The following is a 19,921-nucleotide window of genomic DNA, read 5'->3' as shown; positions in this document are numbered from 1 at the left end:
GTATAGCATATATGCTCTTTCTCACGCGCAGGGGGTGTGCAAATCAAATCCCAAAACACGAGTATGCCGGCACGAATGTCGTCCGAAAATTGGTAGGCCAAGGTCTTGTAAGGCGAAGTTAAACAGCAGCATGGATTGGCCACTGGTTAGGACGAAGTTTTCCGTATCATTCTCCAGCACAGCCACTGGTTAGAACGAAGTGTTAAACAGCAGCAAGGCGAAGTTAAACAACAGCATGGATTCACAGCAGCAAGGCGAAGTTAAACAACAGCATGGATTCAGCCTTGGAAGGCGACTTGGAGGTTGAAGTTCAGCCACTGGTTAGGACGAAGTGTTAAACAGCAGCAAGGCGAAGTTAAACAACAGCATGGATTCACAGCAGCAAGGCGAAGTTAAACAACAGCATGGATTCAGCCTTGGAAGGCGACTTGGAGGCTGAAGTTAAACAGCAGAAAACTTCCGTATCATTCTCCAGCACAACCACTGGTTAGGACGAAGTGTTAAACAGCAGCAGGACGAAGTGTTAAACAGCAGCATGGATTCAGCCTTGGAACGCCGAATCAGCGTACTGAACTTTGGCCAAGGCAAAACCATCATGAGCCGTGTTCGCGACTTGGAGGCCGAAGTTAAACAACAGCAAACTTTCGTATCATTCTCCAGCACAGCCACTAGTTAGGCCGAAGTGTTAAATAGCAGCATGGATTCAGCCTTGGAAAGCCGAATCAGCGTACTGAACTTTGGCCAAGGCAGAACCATCATGAGCCGTGTTCTCGTGCTGATGGTTCAGCCTGGCCGAATCAACATGAGCCACCATGGAGGATTCGGCCTTGGAGGCCGAAGTTAAACAGCAGCATGGATTCAGCCTTGGAAGGCCGAATCAGCGTACTGAACTGGTGGATTCGGCCTTGGAAGGCCGAATCAGCGTACTGAACTGGTGGATTTGGCCTTGGAAGGCCGAATCACGGAACAGCACGAGCCATCAGGCCGAATCATGTCAGTTCGGCTTACCATCTGCAACCAGAGTCGTTCGGGACGACTTGATGGTTTTGACCGTTCTGGGATTAAATTCATCAGTTACGGAACTAATTTTTGAATTAATTTCAATTTTAAAATTCGAATTTAAGTCTCAGATAATGGGCATGCTGTTTCAGGAGTTACAATCTAGTTTTCAATCAGTTTTAAGTTCCATATTAAAAGCTAGTGATATCCTCAAACTCCTATATAAACAGTGGTAGAGCATGTCATTTTTGAAACACAACGAAAATATGATTTTCTCTCTAAAAATTCTGCTTCTAGTCCTTTCTTGCTTATTGTGTTCTTGCCATTGCTCTAGTTCACTGGGTTCATTCGTTTGGGTTCTCAAACGTTGAACCGTAGTACATTTTATCTTGAGAAACCTAGGCTACAACGCTCCTAGCACTTTTGAGAAGTAGCGAATAAGGTTTTAAGGAAAGAATGATTCGCTCGACTAGTGCTAACCACTTACACCAACCCGAACCATATTCCTTTCATCCTTTCCTTCCCAATTTTTTCTATAAAATTATAATCCTTTTCATAGGATTATTATTGGGCATTTACCAACCATTATTTCCTACAATTTTATCGACATTAAGCTTTGTTTTTATAAATATATAAAAGAAATAATTATGAACTTACTACAAAGTGAATTGGAATAGATGTGATGTGCTTGTAATTTAGTGTTTATGTATATTAAAATTTAGATCAGATTTATTATCTTATAGAACAAATATGGTAAACATAGACACACAATATAATACACCATGAATGTTATTAAACATGCACGATGCACATGTATTGTAATGTTTATGTATATTAACCTTTGGTTTTATGAACACATAGAAAGAATCACTATAGACTCGAGAATGATAATAAATATGATATATATTTAGTTTAATTAGTGTTTATGTACATTAAGATTTATGCTTATTAACATATAGAACAAATATTATTGTAAATATAATACAGATGATTGTAGTATAATTCTCAAACAAATAATTATCCAGAATATCGGGTTATCGATCCACAGGGAAGCGAGACGTATAAAGCACTAGTTACTAATTTATTCTTGTGAAGCTAATCCTAACGAAAATCATGGTTGGTTGATTAATTATAAAGCCAAATTAAATAGCAAAGCAACAGGTTTTTGAAAACAACAGAGAGAGTGTGAGATTCCTAGGATTCGAGTATTTAATCACCTAGTGCCAATCTAAAGTGCGATATTGAATCTGTGTTCAAACAAGTGTGAGAATGCAAACAGTGGAAAGAGTTACTCCCGTAATCTCTAACTTAAGTGAATATCCACTCCCGTGATATAAACACTCAACAATGAAATGACAAGCATTCAATTCACACTCATAACTAAAACCATCTCTGATCCCGATGTGAAATAATCAATAATTAACTCCTTAACCAATATGCCATCTTCCAATGTACAACAATTAAGTGCAATTGTGTGTGTCCAAAATTATGCCTAACTCCCATTATGACATAAAGATAGCTATGAAATAAGTAACTATGGTCACTAATTACAAGCATCAACATTATAAATCACAACTGAAACACAAGTTACAAACCCAAATATCAATATATTAAAGAAATCTGAGAACTAGGCACATAGGTTCATAAATACTTTTACCCAAGAATCTCTAAAGTAACTTATCCACACATGGCTAATATAGAACTCATTCCAATAAGAAAAAGTTTACAAGCAATCAAGGAAAGTAAAAGAATAAACCAAGTGATTCTCCCAAACCTTCCTAGCTTTTCTTCTTGGTTCCAAAGACAACTTATAGCTCTTGATTCTCATCTTTCTCCAAAACATAGCATGATTCTTTCTAGGGTTAAGGAAGGGGGGATTTTATACCGGGAGCACAGCAGGGGCGAAATAGGAAATAACCGCGCAAAATCGGAACCTACCAAATCGACAACTCGACGCGTCGAGTTTGAGGCGTCGTTTTTCCGGAATCAAGGCTGGACGTCTCGACGCGTTGAGTTCTCTGAACTCAAAAATCTTAACTTCTGGAAATTTTGGACGCGTCGAATCTTCTGTGTACTCGCCTTTCGATCCACTTTGGCTCCAAACTTGTCCTAGAACTTTCCCTGCCTTTGCACTTGACCTACAATGGTTCCAAAACACTAACAAACACCGTTAAACATTCAAAACATGTGTAATACCATATCTAAATGAGAAAGCAAAGGAAAATGCACTGAAAGTATCAACTGAGTGAACTAAACCCCACAAAATAGAGTCAAACTAAAATTACAAATATGCACAATTAAGCTCACATCAACAGAGTACAAAATAATGTTATTAAACATGACACATTAATTAATACTTATTACTCTGTATAAAACAATGTAACTTTAAATCAAGGTCCACTACATAAGATGGTGGACCCTATATATTTACGATATAATTTGTCATTTTTACAAGAGTTTTATTATATGTATTTCATATTTTTACTCTCTCATTTTTACTCTGACAGTTTTTGGTAGTTATCTTCATTCTATGAGTCACAATAAAAATATCAATATCAAGAAAGTATTTTTGTTTTTACAATAAGAGCATCCTCACTAAGGGTAATAGTGTACAATATATACTACAATGCAAGCTGTACATTGTGTCTCACGAGAATCACAATACGTACGTCTTGTCGTAAAAATGAGATGCAAGAGGACGTCCATCCAAAGAAGGCAAAGATGTGGGTAAAACTTTAGTTCTCAAAAAAAAAAATGTGGGTAAACAGTAAACTTTAACTGTTTTCTTTTTCCAAATTGGGGGTAAACTTGAATGAGTTCTACTACATAGACTTCCAAAATTATACTCCCTCATTTATACTCCCTGAGGTGGCAAATCATGATTGGTTATTTTTATCATGTGGGTCCACAGGAAAATGTCTATATCAAGAGCATGTGAGAGGGAGTACAAGTTGAGAGTTTAAAAAGGGAGTACACCAAGTATTTTCCAACTTGAATTGTTTTCTAATGGTTCAAGTACTACGTTTGTAGGTCCGATCCAAAGATCCTGCAAGTAGTTGAAAGACATGTGGTAGGTATTGGGGGCCAATTACAATTCATACAAGTGTGTGGACCATGGTTCAAAGCGACATCATTAAATTTTATAAATTAGAATAATGTATTTTATATGTTAAAATAATGTACATTATGCATGTGTTAGAATAATGAAACTTATGGGGTAAGATAATATATTTTATAAGTTAGAATAATGTATATTATGTTTTAAAATAATGTATATTATGAGTTATAAAAATATATGTTGTATGTAGTGGTGGAGAGAAAAAAAAAATTATAATGAAAAGACGTGGTGTCTACGCAATAACTATTGAGTTTTTTCCATGTTAGAACAAAAACAATTCAGGTAGCACATGTGTTGGCTTGGGTTACGGGCTCTCAAATATTCTTAGGGGAGTGGAATAAAGGCCTACCATCTTATATTACAATTGTTATATCGTGCACCATGTCGCATAATTTATTGTGTACTCTCAAAATTTCATGTTTCGTATGTACATAATTGTATAGTAGAATACATATAAACTCTTAACATAATATGCATAGTCTAAGATAATACACATAAATTCTTAACATAATACACATAACTCTTAACATAATACATATGAACTCTTAAGATAATACACATAAACTTTTAACATAATAGACATAACTTTTAAGGCGCACGATATAATTTGCCCTAATATTAAGCAAATTTTTATGCGGACCATGATTCACACAACGCTGTGTGGACTATAAAAATAATATACTAAAAGTATATTATTTGTATAGTGAATATACATTATACAAAATAATATATTTTTAGTATTAAAAAAATGTACTTTTCTCTAAATAAAAAAATGATTTTAATATACTAAAAATATATTATTTGTATATTAAATATACATTATTTGATAATATACAAAATGATGTGATATATATATATATATATATATATATATATATATATATATACACACTATATTGATTAGAATTTTATAAAGGGGTTAAATTAAACTTATATAGTATGACCAATCATTATTGGTCCATAAAGCTATGTATATTATATTATATTAAGAGAAAGTATCTTATTTGAATACTGAAAATATATTATTTTGTATAATATAGATTTAATATATAAATAATATATTTTTTTATTATCGTACACATAATAATTAGCAATAAGGACCTGACCCTATTAATATAGTAAGGTTCTGTTGTTATATATATGGGCATGCCAGATGAAATTGAAAGGCAGAAATTTGAGAGCTTGAGGCTTGAGCCATGGCGGATCACGAGGGTAGCAAGCTTCACATTATGATGTACCCATGGCTGGCCTTTGGCCACATGATTCCATATTTAGAGCTCTCCAAGCATATTGCTTCAAGAGGTCACAAAGTCTCTTTTGTTTCAACTCCCAGAAACATCGACCGCCTCCCCAAACTCCCACCGAATCTCGCTTCCCGTATCAACTTTGTCAAGCTCCCTTTGCCGCCCCACCAAAACTTGCCGGAAAATGCAGAGGCGACCATCGACTTGCCGTATGATAAAGTGAAGTACCTTAAGCTAGCTCGTGATGCTCTTCAGGAAACCATGGCTAAGTTTCTTGAAGAGTTTTCCCCGGATTGGATTTTACATGATTTCGACTCTTACTGGTTGGCTCCCGTTGCATCAAAGCTCGGTGTTTCCACGGCTTTATTTAGCATCTTCACTCCCCCGACGGTGGCTTTCTTCGGGCGATTAGTTGATTTTGCAGAGCGGACGAAAGCGGAAGATTACACCGTTCCGCCCAAGTGGATCCCGTTCAAAACAACCGTTGCCTTCCGGCTTTACGAGATTTTACGCATCATCGACGCCGTGACGGAGGAAGACGACAACGTTTCCGATATTTTCCGATTGATTTCGGGCGTAGAACGGTGCGATATTGTGGCCGTGAGGGGCTGCTCGGAGTTCGATTCCGAATGGTTAAAGCTCCTGGAGAATATTCACCAGAAGCCGGTTTTCCCCGTCGGGCAGCTTCCCACGACGGCTTACGACGCTGGCGGTGGCCATGAACCCACAGGTGATTCATGGAAGGATATCAAAGCGTGGCTTGACAAACAAGAAACCGGTAAAGTTATCTACGTTGCATTCGGCAGCGAGGCCAAACCGAGTCAAACTGAACTCACTGAGATCGCACTCGGATTAGAGCTCTCCGGGTTTCCCTTCTTCTGGGTTTTAAGAGCCAGACGCGGAGAAGCCGATCCCGAGTTGATCCACCTCCCAGAAGGCTTTGAAGAGCGCACCAAAGGGCGCGGCATTGTGTGCACGAGTTGGGCACCGCAACTCAAGATACTGAGCCACGAGTCAGTGGGCGGGTTCTTGACTCACTCCGGTTGGAGCTCAGTCGTAGAGGCCATACAGTTCGAGAAGCCATTAGTTCTGCTAACCTTCTTGGCAGACCAGGGGCTAAACGCTAGGGTTTTGGAGGAGAAGAAAATTGGCTACTCTGTGCCGCGAGACGAACGAGACGGGCGGTTCACGAGAGAGGCAGTGGCCGAGTCATTGAGGTTAGTGGTGGTCGAAAAAGAAGGGAATATTTACAGGGAAAAAATCAAAGAAATGAAGGGATTGTTCTGTGACCAGACCAGGCAAGATGGTTATGTGGACACTTTATTACATTATCTTCACTGCCACAAAAGCATAAAATATGGCACCCAAACAATCTCCACTCCAGAGCTTCGAGCATCTGAGTAGCGCCTAGCTATTTTTTTAATCATGCAAATGACTAGTTGCATTCATCTCTGAAAATTGTAAGCCATTAATTTGATTAAAATGGGCATATATATTATGCATTGCTCCACTTGTCTGCTGGAAGTTCCAACTCCTTTGTATTGTTCTATATATGCAGTGTGCAAATTGAATAATAATTTCCCTATTATTGTGCTTATTTTAAACCCCAATTTTTGGCAAGATGGTTATGTGGACAATTTATTAATTAGTTTATTACATTATCTTCACTGCCTCAAAAAAGCAAAAAAAAAAACATAAAATATGGCGCCCAACGAATCTCTAGAGATGGCTGCATTGATCCAAATCTTTGCAAATCGTAAGCATAAAATATGGCACTCAATTTAAGCCTTTAATTTGATTGAATAAAATGGGCATATATATTATAATATTGCTCCACTTGTCTGCTGGTAGTTTAATTTGATTAAATAAAGACAATCAGAAACCAATTGTTATGCTGAGCACATGGTGCACACGGTTGTAAAAATGACACTGTTTTAACTAAAAAATGCGCGTTTCACTTTAAAAAAAAAAAAAATCAGTTCTGATTTTCGTCAGTGCATAATTCTGAATTTTTAGTTTATTCATTTTGGATATTTAGACGGAAATCGAAACTGGTTTTTTTTTTTTTTTTTTTTCCATTCATGCTGGATATTTAGTACATTCATTCTGGATATATAGTTCAAATTATGCACAACATAATGATGTTGTTGGGAATCGAAACTGAATTTTATTTTAAAGTGAGACGTGCGTTTTTAGTCAAAACGACGTCATTTTTGCAACCGTGTGATGCACACGGATGCACATCATAATTTGCCATCAGAACCAGTATGGTGACTAATTGGGGGTAAACCTTCTGACGGGCCAACATAACAGATCGAATGAATAATGAATAATAAATATAAATGGGTGGAAAATCGTAAGCCTTTAATTTGATTAAGGGTGTGTTTGGTAAATAGATGTTAACTGATTGGGTTAGTGAGTTTGACTAGTTGCTAACATTAGCAGATTGTAGAAAAATGTTTGATAAATTAGCTAACACTTGACTATCTTTTGGCTATTTTGATGGGTGGGAGTGGCAGACGTGTCAACTTCAAGCTCTTAGCTGTTAGGGGTATACCTAGTGCCTTATGTTAACTTATAAAGAAGTCATAGAATATAGTTAGCATTATGCTAACATTAAGAGATCTCTACTTAAGGCATGCTTGTAAGGTTTTAGAGATCATACAGTGTATTCTTTTGTACAATTTGGATGTGTTTCTTTTTTAAGTTGTGTACATAGTATATTTTGAGAAACATCTCTTAATGTACCGAGAATAAACATTGGGTTTGTTTATAAAGGACCTAAGTTAGAGAATTAAAATGCATGTGACCATAATGGATACTACTCTGATTAAATAGAGGACATATCACTATGATTCGTGTGTTTTGTTCTTTGATAATGGTTGTGATAGTACTTGCACCAAGTGGGAGAATGTAAGATTTTCCCTAATAATATATATTGTATATTATATATTTGGGCATTAATGAATCGCAAATTATGCCCTGGAAACGTGTTCACCGTGAATGGTGAACACAAGTCCAAACCACTTCGTTTTTACGCAAAAAAAAAAAAAAAAAAAAAAAAAAAATCGCGGATGTGGAGTTAACGGCGCCGTTTGATCAAATTATGAATTTTCTGTTATGAGATTATGAATGTAATGAAAATTGATAATCTCATAACAGAAAATTCATAATCGCATAAAAGTAAAATATTTATTAAATTATGAATTTTCTGTTATGAGATTATGAATTTTCTGCTATGAGAATGAGATTATGAATGTAATGTATATTCATAATCTCATAACAGAAAATTCATAATTTCATAACAGAAAATTCATAATCTCATAACAGAAAATTCATAATCTCATAACTGAAAATTCATAATCTTATAACAGAAAATTCATAATCTCATGGTTCCAAAGTGAATGTGTAGGCATGGTTCCAAAGTGAATGTGCAGGCATGGATTCATAATTTATGAATGTACGTGATTTCGGATGGGAATGTTTAGGCATGGTTCCAAAGTGAATGTGCAGGCATGAATTCATAATTTATGAATGTCCGAAATCATTGCTCACCTCAAATTAAAGTGAAACCGCGAAATGTGAAAATGAAGAAGAAAAGTCACGCAATTAATTAAGAAAAAAAAAAAAAAGATAACAGTGTACTAACACCGTTGGAACCGTGTTCACCATGAATGGTGAACACGGTTCCATGGCATAACGATTGAGAATTAATTAAGTGGGACAAGTTGACTAGACTTATTAAGTGGTCTGATTGGACTGAATAACTAGAAGTTGTTATTCAACCAGACTCTGTGCCTAATATAAATCTGGATCAATCGGCTTCAGGATATTCATTATATAGCACATACAGATGCGATACTCATACTGCTCAGTAGACACCAATACGCCGGTCTACCGTTCAAGAGGCAATACAACATGAACATCAACTGTGGCTGGAAATTAACACACTATTGCTTCCGCTTATACGAGGTCAGGTTTCTCGTATACTACTATTTAATATTGTTTTAGGCAAAACAATCAACCAGGCATAGATTATAAAGGCTCTGATAACAAATGTATAACACTATGCAAAATTACTTTATCAAAAAGTTGATAAAAAAAAAGCTATTTCGAACAGTTTTTTGAATTTTAGCATTTTAAAAGAGTTAATTCCAGCAATAGTCCTCCGACTATTGTGATTTTCCAAATTTGGTCCTTGTCTTTTAATTTGGACGAAATAAACCCTTGAGTATCAAAATTGTTCCACCATTGGTCCTTCCGTTAACCAACAGTTAGACAGACGTTAAGTTAAGGGGTAAAAGGGTATTTTCCATAACTAGGTCTCTTCTTCTCCTTGACTATTAGAAATTGTTCCACCTGGTAAAAGAGTACTTTTTATAGCGCTGACTTGCAGTTGAGAGCAAGAAAAATCCAACCTCAGTTTCCGCAGAACCAAACTTGGGGATTAGTATTATCCAGTGCACCAGTTCCATGTACAAAGATTCAATAAGGCTTCTAATGATTCAACAGATGAAGAACAGACCACAGGGAACTAAGTATACAGATAACCAGTATATGCAGTGGAAAAGGCATCCACACCATACTGTGCACTCAAACTTGTTAATTCACATTTTCCAATAGCTGAGAGGTGGGGTGATCTATGAGATATATACAGAATGAATAAATAATACTGATCAACCAAAATGAATAAATAATACAGAATTAGAAAAATCAAACTCTTGGCAAAACTTTAAGCATTAAATTTATTAATTCAATTAGCAATTTGAAATAACTTAAGAAGCAGTGTAGTCACTCTACACTACTAATAATCTCCTATGAGCCAATAATTAGATAATTTTTGAAACTCTTTACACTGAATGCAAAAATTCAAACAAATTCCTCAATAAAATAGTTAAGTTAAGAACTGAAAATAGAAAGAAAATTGTGATAGATACCCCAGTAACGGAGTGACAGAAACTTGACGACGGTATTGGAAGGCGAACATCCCAAGCTAACATGCTCTGCAGCCTTGATCTGAGTCGTTTCCGGGTCTTCATGGGAATCCGGGTCGGAAACGCTGATAGCTAACGCCAATTGGGAATCGCGGACGAAGACGGCATCGTTTCAGAAGAGGACGAAGCCGGAATCAATGCAGAGACCGATTCCAGAAACGGCGGCAGATCAATTGGTGGTGGGCGGTAGTGCGAGTGATGATGGTGATCGGTTCCCGCCGTTGTGAAGTTTCCAGAGTAAATGCTTCATCTTCGACATGGGGTCTCATCGGCAAGAGAAAAGAATTCCAAATTGATTGTATACGTGCAGGAAGAAGAAACCCAGCATAGAAAATTACCATTTTAACCCTACACTAACATTTATTTAACTGTTGGTTAACGGAAGGACCAATGGTGGAACAATTTTGATAGTCAAGAATTTATTTCGTCCAAATTAAAAGACGAGGACTAAATTTGGAAAATCACAATAGTCGGAGGACTATTGTTGGAATTAATAAACAATAAATTGTTACAAAAGACTAATTAATCAAACACTATTGTTTAATCAAGTCAAACGGTTATAGTGATCAAAATTGACTGATAAGCTATTAGGGTCTAAATAAAATGTGTGTGTGTGTGTGTGTATATATATACATCCACATCAATGGTGAAAGAGGAGATAATGTCAGATCTATTAACTTGGGTGGGGATAATAACAAATGTGGGGTGGGGTTATTTGTGAAAATAATTGTTCTGCAAATTCAAGCATAATGTCAGAAAAAAAGAAAAAATAAAAATAAAAAATAAAAAAGAACACTGGCTGTGCGCGTTTGCGCACAGCCATGTCTACACAGGCGCGTGCAATGCACGCGCCCGTGTAGCGCGCCTGACGCGGCAGATTTTTTTTTATTATTATTTTTTAATTTTTGTTTTGTTATTTTTTTTCTTTCTTTTTCTCTCCCTACCACATTCTCTTTCCTAATCACTCTTACATTATCTCCCAAATCTCTCCAACTAATGTGGATGCTCTAATATTACTCCACTTGTCTGCTGGAAGTTCCGACTCTTTTGTAAGTTCGCGCAAGTTGATTAATAATTTCTCTAAATCTTTAACACAAAGATGAATGAGGGTTGGGTGTTTTTTTTTTTTTTTTTTTTTTTCAGTTTTTACATTCTTAATGTAAAATTGTTAAAATTAAATAAATAAATAAAAAATTTATACGATTTTATCACTATCTCATTACTTTACTTGGAGTACCCGTCACTTTTGGTCTAATTACACAAATTTGACTTGTTCAGCGATGAGAACTGTAACAATTGTATTTAATGTGGTAATTAATATATGCAGGGAAGAGTCACATGATGACTAGGATAAGGCGTTATAAACTGACTCAAATACATAAAGTCCTAATATCAGCAAGCCAATTGCATTTTTTTTAAAAGTTCGATATTATAATTGCACTTTTATATGTAGTTCAATAGTTAATTTGATTCTTATTAAAGAGGCAGGACCAAAGTACTAATACACACGGGAAGAGAATGAGACCACACTCTTAGACCAGATTGAGAGTTTATAATCACCAACTATAATTATAAAGAGTTATATTACATGTACTTTCAAATCTTACTTCTTGATAATGTGGCTAGCTCTGATAAACTATTTTTTTCATGTGTGTCCTAATACAATTGTTTACATCAAAATTTTATGTGTGCAAGTAAAAAATGAGCCAATAACATTTTCCTAATAACATTTTCCTTCGCAATTAGCCATTCGCCAGGACCCGTGCTTCAAATGCAATGATTGGTTTTTAAATTTTAATAATTGATTGATGTGGGTAAACTTAATTGAATTGTTTTCTAATGGTTTTGTGGGTACGATCCAAAGATCCTGCAAGTAGTTGAAAGACATGTGGATATGGAAAATATGTTCGTCGGAAAAAATGACTGCTCACCGGAAAAGGTGTATTTAATATTCTAGATGTTCTCTCAAACAATTTTTGTGTATATTGAAAATGCTTAACCCCTTTTGTAATGTCTTACAAGGTTGTTTACAGCATCCATATCAGTTGGAGATATTATGGGGAGAATGTAAGAGTGAGTAGGAAAGAGAATAATGTGGGAGGGGAGGAAAAAAAAATCAAAACTGATTTTATAAAAAAATATATAAAAAATAAGCATGTCATTTCTCTATTGGTTCTTTTTCCTCCATCATTGATGCTCCCCACCCCTTCTCTCTCTTGATTCTCTCTCTGCCACCATGGCATTTTGACCTCAAAAGTAGTGAATTCTCTCCTATTTCTCCTCTGATGTAGATGCTCTTATAGGAATATGAGTGATCGTTGGACTCGGATTCAACGTAAGTACATTTAATAAGCTGATAATAGATAATTAATGCTTTAAATGTCGTTAATCATCACCGGTCGCTGCCCTCCACGACGTGCCTCATAATGGCATTTATTTCTTCATTAATTAGGTATTTTAACTAGTCTCAAATGATCACTTAGACTTTTCACCTCCCAACGGCTCTCTGCCGACTTCCTTCATCACTCACCATCGTCTCATCTTTCCATTCTTCCTCGGCTTTCTGCTCAGTGTCAAAATGCCTTCCTTCCTTACTTGGTGGACTCCTGATTATTTTATACCTCCGACTTCCTATAGTCGGCTCGCTGAGTCGGCGACCAGACGACTTCTTCCGGAGTTGATGATTCTAGCAAGATCAGTATTAACCATCTTCGATCTTGGTAATACATATCTCTTCTTCTTCTTCGACACTCGCCTTCGTCCATATCTAATCCGATCGATCGTATCGGCCGTCCAATCTTCGAGGTATATATCCCATCAACGTGGTTTACACAACTATGTGGATCATGGTCTAAATAGACGTCGTTAATATAATATTTTATAAGTTAACATAATGTATAATGTAGTTTATGTGTTAGAATAATGCAATTTCTGTGGTAAGATAGTTTTCTATTTATTAATGATAATTCCCTTGGTTGCTTAAAAAAAAGTATAAAGGACTAAATTGATTAGAATCTTACTAAAAGGGTTAAATTAAACAAAGTTCTATAGTAAGGACCTGATGACCCTATTAATATAGTAAGGTTCTGTTGTTATATATACTGGTATTTTCACCTGTGCATTGCACGGAAAGGATTTGTTATAATATTTTACGAATATTTTGATCGATATACAATTATATAAATTATAACAACGAATATTATATAGTGCAATTCATGAAATAGGTTGGATTGATTAGATTTTTTGATTTTATCCTTGCTTGAATTCGAGCAAATAATTATCCAATTACTAATGTGATCCGCGGATAAAAATTTTTATTATATATTTAGATAATAAAATTAAAGATGAAAATTATAAACAATACTAATATTTGAAAGTGTACATTTATTTGATTATAAGATTAGTGTAAAAGTATCACTCAATTGATTGAATAATATATATAGGAGTCATTTGTCTACAATTATCTTTAAGAAAAAAACTATATATATGTAATATGATTTATATAATTATATTATTACTAAAATTAATATGGGTAAAACGATAAATAATTTAATTATAATTATTATAAAATAAATATAATGGTCATGTTTAGCTTAATTATCATAATAATTAGTAGAGAATTATACTAATATACTATAAGTATATGCATTTTCACTCTATCGCATTTATTATCATTATTATTATTGTTGTTATTGTTGTTATTGTGGTGGTGGTGGTGGTGGTTATTATTAATTGAATTTCATGTCCTTTTCGATTTTCTTCTTCTTCTTCTTCTTCTTCTTCTTCTTCTTCTTCTTCTTCTTCCATTTTTTCTTTTTTACTCCTAATATTATAAGTAAATTATAGATGTATTTTAAAATTTTATTATTATTATTATTATTATTATTATTATTAAATTATTATTATTAAATTATTATTATTATTATTAATTTTTAATTAATTAATTATTATTGGGTGTAAGTGTTTGGCGGAAAAAATACAAAGGAGGATTTTATTTTTAATAGTAGTATAGACTAGTAAGTGTTTCGTGCGATGTACCGACTATTATTAATTTAACAAATAAGCAAATTACACTTTTGGCTTTATGACTATAGGAGGCGTGCTAATTATGAATCAACAATTATTATTCAAATTAATTTTGTGAATTACTCTCATATCTACTAAAATCTTTTTGCTTATTATTCACTTTGATTTTCTTTTCATTTTTTTAAAAATTATTTATGATGACTATGATTAGGGAAAATTTTTCCCTAATCATTTTACTTTAATATATATAGAGATAAAGATTTTTCCCCTAATCATTTTGCTTTAATATATATAGAGATAGAGAAGAGATAGAGATAGAGATAGAAAAGAGAAGAGAAGAGAAGAGAAGAGAAGGGAAAAGAAGAGAACAGATAGAGATATAATAATATATAATATATAATATATATAATATTTTATAAATTAATGATATGACTAATTTAATAATTATGTTGATGTTGATTTGATTTGTAACTAAAATTACATGAATTTATAAATTGAGTAAATACTCAAAATGGTCCCTCGACTATAGCTAAATTCACAAATTGGTCCTCGACTTTCAATTTCAACCAATTAAGTCCTTAACTTTGCAATTTTGACCCGATTTGGTCCTCCATCTATTTGACCGTTTGTTGACCGCGATCATTGAGGATATATATGTAGTTTCACGTGCAAAACTCAAGAGAACGCTCTTGGAGGTGACATCGTTGTTTCGGAGGGGGAAGTGCTTCTCCGCTTGCTGCTTGGAGTTCACGAGCCGGTTCAGCTTAGAGAACGCTCTTGGAGGTGACAGCGCCATTTTGAAGGGGGGAAGTGCTTCTCCGCTTGCTACTTGGTGCTCTCGAGCTGGTTCAGCTTGCCTACATCGCTTGGAGTCACGGCTTTCTCGAAGAGACACTCCAGGGACTTCGGCGATCTATCTATCAAAAGCTATAATTTCTCCGGCATGGGGTGCAGTGCCGACAGTGGATTCAAATGTAACAGTGCGGTCTAGAAATGCAACCGAAACCTTAAAAAACCGACGATGGACTATGAAATTACATATATATCCTAAAAAAGCGCAATAAACAAACGGTCAAATAGAAAAATGACCAAATTGTGTTAAAATTGCAAAGTTAAGGACTTAATTGGTTGAAATTAAAAGTCGAAAACCAATTTATGAATTTAGCTATAGTCGATGGATCATTTTGGTATTTACTCTTATAAATTAGTATGAATACAATAAATACTTTTATATTTTGGATGATCATTTTGCTTTAATATATATAGATATAGAAATAGGCATTCCACTTCAAATTAAAAGGCAGAAATTTGAGAGCTTGAGGCTTGAGCCATGGCGGATAACGAGGGTAGCAAGCTTCACATTATGATGTTCCCATGGCTGGCCTTTGGCCACATGATTCCATATTTAGAGCTCTCCAAGCATATTGCTTCAAGAGGTCACAAAGTCTCTTTTGTTTCTACTCCCACAAACATCGACCGCCTCCCCAAACTCCCACCAAATCTCGCTTCCCTTATCAACTTCGTCAAGCTCCCTTTGCCGCCCCACCAAAACTTGCCGGAAAATGCAGAGGCAACCATCGACTTGCCGTATGATAAAGTGAAGTACCTTAAGCTAGCTCGTGATGCTCTTCAGGAAACCATGGCTAAGTTTCTCGAAGAGTCTTCCCCGGATTGGATTTTACACGATTTCGACTCTTACTGGTTGGCTCCTGTTGCATCAAAGCACGGTGTTTCGACGGTTTTTTTTAGTATCTTCACTCCCCCGATGTTGGCTTTCTTCGGGCGATTAGTTGATTTTGCCGAGCGGACGAAACCGGAAGATTACACCGTACGTTCCGCCGAAGTGGGTCCCGTTCAAAACAACCGTTGCCTTTCGGCTTTACGAGATTTTAAGAATCGTCGACGCCGTGACGGAGGAAGACGACAACGTTTCGGATAGTTTCCGATTGGTTTCGAGCATAGAACGGTGCGATATTGTGGCCGTGAGGGGCTGCTCGGAGTTCGATTCCGAATGGTTAAAGCTCCTGGAGAATATTCACCAGAAACCGGTCTTCCCCGTCGGGCAGCTTCCCACGACGGCTTACGACGCCGGCCATGAACCCACCGATGATTCTTGGAAGGATATCAAAGCGTGGCTTGACAAACAAGCAACCGGAACAGTTATCTACGTTGCATTCGGCAGCGAGGCCAAACCGAGTCAAACTGAACTCACCGAGATCGCACTCGGATTAGAGTTCTCCGGTTTCCCCTTCTTCTGGGTTCTAAGAACCAGACGCGGAGATGCCGATCCCGAGTTGATCCACCTCCCAGAAGGCTTTGAAGAGCGCACCAAAGGGCGCGGCATTGTGTGCACGAGTTGGGCACCGCAACTCAAGATACTGAGCCACGAGTCAGTGGGCGGGTTCTTGACTCACTCCGGTTGGAGCTCAGTCGTAGAGGCCATACAGTTCGAGAAGCCATTAGTTCTGCTAACCTTCTTGGCAGACCAGGGGCTAAACGCTAGGGTTTTGGAGGAGAAGAAAATTGGCTACTCTGTGCCGCGAGACGAACGAGACGGGCGGTTCACGAGAGAGGCAGTGGCCGAGTCATTGAGGTTAGTGGTGGTCGAAAAAGAAGGGAATATTTACAGGCAAAAAATTAAAGAAATGAAGGGATTGTTCTGTGACCAGACAAGGCAAGATGGTTATGTGGACACTTTATTACATTATATTCAGTGCCATAAAAGCATAAAATAAAGAATCTGATCTCCACGGATATGCCTAGCTAGCTACCTACATGCATTCATCCAATCTCCGCAAATCGTAAGCCATGCATTAATTTTATTAAATATATTATTGTAATATAATATTGCTCCACTTGTCTGCTGGAAGTTCCAACTCCTTTGTATTGTTCTATATATGCAATTTGCAAGTTGAGTAATAATTTCTCTCAATCTTTAACCCAAAGATGAATGAGGTGCCGGGGTTGAGTGGATTTTTTTTTCCTTTTTAGTTTTTACATTCTTAATTTAAAATTTTATGGCTACATCATCACTTTATTTGGAGTACCAGTCACTTTTAATCTAATTATACGAATTTAACTTATTTCAGCAAGTCAATTGTAGGGAAATATTGAACCATGTCTATTTACCAAAAATAATATAATATATATATTTACACGAAAATATATATATATATATATATATATATATATATATATATATTATTAGGATTTTCAATCCAGTTACCATTCTAAATGGATGTTCATAGGTTTGAATCCCTGTTGTGGGGGCTTAGATTCTTTGATTTTTTAGAAGTGGTCTGAGTGGAGGTCGTCGGCCGGTAGTATAATGTATACAAGTTCTGAATTTTGAAGACTCAAGTTCTTCATTAGGTAGTTTAATTAGGGTCTGGAGGAGTGGTTCAAGGTGTACAAAAAAAGACTCTTTGGATGTAAATTGTAGAGCATTTTATACTCGTAGTGGTAGTCACAGTCTTAACTTGACTTTGTGTGCATGAGATTGCAAATAGTTGTGGCAAAACAAGGGATTCCTTTACAGTAGTGCAACGTATGTATACAATTGAACAACTATTATTTATATGTATGAAATACTTGAAAAGAGACCCAAATTACGATGTCGTACAGGACCTCTATTTTTATCGGAACGGCCCTCTATATATATATATATATATATATATATATATATATATATATATATATATATATATATATATATATATACCAAAAGAAAAGAGATGAAGAAGAGTGGTTAGTACGAGTCAAGCGAAATACTCTTTCTTTAAAACCTTATTTGCTACATTTGAAAAGCGCTATGAACGTTGTAGCCTAGGTTTCCCAGGATAAAACGTACTACAGTTCAACGTTTGGCACCAAAACGAATGAACCCAGCGAACTAGACCACACGCAGAACACAGTTGCAAGAAAGTAGTAGGAGCAGAGTTTTGAGAAGAAAACCATAATTTCTTTGTGTGTGAGAGTGTTCCTTGTTCGTAGTAAGCCTGCTACTCCTACAACACTCTTATATAGGGAATAGAGGGTTTAATAGCATTCATTGTGGCATTCAAAAGCACGCATATAACTCCTGTAACAACAGCAGCCATAACATTGAGTTTTAATTTAAAATTTAAAATAGAAATTAATTCAAAATTAATTCCGTAATAGCTGAATTAAAATCAACGGTCACAACAGGACTAGACGTGAACCATCCTAGTTGGTGCTTTCTCCACGTCCATATTCTCTTTCCTAATTATATTTATAAAAATTTCTCAAAAACCATAAAATATCTCCACTATTATGGATGCACCATCTCCACTATTATGGATGCACCGAAGACAACCAGAAACAATATTGTTGTTGACTACATGGGGTTGTTAGTAAATGGGCCATCATAATTGATTGAATGAATAATAAATGCAAATGGGTGGACCATTTATTACACTTCACTGCCATAAAAAGCAAAAGAAGAATAAAATATGGCAACCAAATAAGGAAAATACTAGATGTACTTTTATTTTTCACTTTTAACTTTTATTTTTATACATAAAATTTTGATATAAACACTTATATTAAGATTCACATAAAAAAGTAATTTATTAATATTCGTTACATTAGAAAATAAAATTTAAGAAGTATGATTTGATAGTCTATGTAGTAGAACGCTTTAGATAATCTCTAAAAATGGCTGAATCTTTGCAAATCGTAACTCGTAAGCATAAAATATGGCACCCAAACTAAGCCTTCCATTTGATTGAATAAAATGGGCATATATATTATAATATTGCTCCACTTGTCCGCTGGTAGTTTAATTAATTTGATTAAATAAAATGTACACACACACACACACACACATATATATATATATATATATATATATATATATATATATATATATATATATATATATATAATCATATGAGAACACTTACTTAGCTGAGAACGTGTGAACAAATCCTGTGCATCCATCTAATATTTTTTAATGGTCTAGATTAGATTAAGTGTGTGCGAACGCGATTAAGTGTGTTTGCACACATTTAATTCACGTCCGCACACACTGAATCTAATCTAGACCATTAAAAAGTATTAGATGAATGCACATGATTTGTTCTCACGTTCTCACCTAAGCAAGTGTTCTCATTGGAACCCTATATATATATATATATATATATATATATATATATATATATATATATATATATATATAAATGACTTTGTAATTGGTTATTTTGTGGTACAAATATATGTGCGTCCACTTTCGATTTGGGTCGGGTCAATACATATTTGGGTTATTCGTAGTATATTACATTGATATATTGTATGCTCAAAATAAGTAATCGGTGAATGGAAAATTGATTATCTAAGTAGACCTATTTTAAGTTGGAAAATGAAAGGTGGAAAGACTTGTAAAAAGCACTTGTCCCACATTGGAAGAAGAAGGGGATTTGCACTAGTATATATTAGGACTGAGCATTTCGGTTCGGGTTCCCTGAACCGGTTCGGTCTTAAACCAAAGTACCGATCGATACTCATCAGTTTAAGGAACC

The 19,921-nt window shown here is 35.4% G+C and overlaps 1 protein-coding gene and 1 pseudogene across 2 annotated transcripts; both read left to right on the top strand.

Annotated features, from left to right (window-relative positions):
* Positions 1-5,312: 5,312 nt before the first annotated feature.
* On the top strand, positions 5,313-19,110 carry LOC109180628 (UDP-glycosyltransferase 91A1-like). Of its 2 annotated transcripts, XM_019330321.1 has the most exons (4): positions 5,313-6,709; positions 9,763-9,767; positions 11,532-11,549; positions 19,092-19,110. In XM_019330321.1, exons 1-3 carry the CDS (start codon positions 5,314-5,316, stop codon positions 11,535-11,537), a joined length of 1,407 nt encoding a protein of 468 aa, XP_019185866.1. In that variant the 5' UTR covers position 5,313; the 3' UTR covers positions 11,538-11,549; positions 19,092-19,110. The 2 variants fall into 2 exon arrangements, with proteins under 2 accessions (XP_019185866.1, XP_019185865.1); XM_019330320.1 differs by lacking the exons at positions 9,763-9,767; positions 11,532-11,549; positions 19,092-19,110 and having other exon boundaries at positions 5,313-6,965.
* On the top strand, positions 15,711-17,193 carry LOC109180629 (annotated as a pseudogene).
* Positions 19,111-19,921: the final 811 nt, after the last annotated feature.

The sequence above is a fragment of the Ipomoea nil genome, unplaced genomic scaffold, assembly GCF_001879475.1.
Source record: "Ipomoea nil cultivar Tokyo-kokei standard unplaced genomic scaffold, Asagao_1.1 scaffold1026, whole genome shotgun sequence".
Lineage (NCBI taxonomy): Eukaryota > Viridiplantae > Streptophyta > Magnoliopsida > Solanales > Convolvulaceae > Ipomoea > Ipomoea nil.
Note: the sequence above shows the minus strand (reverse complement) of the source record. Positions and strands in the feature narration are given on the sequence as shown.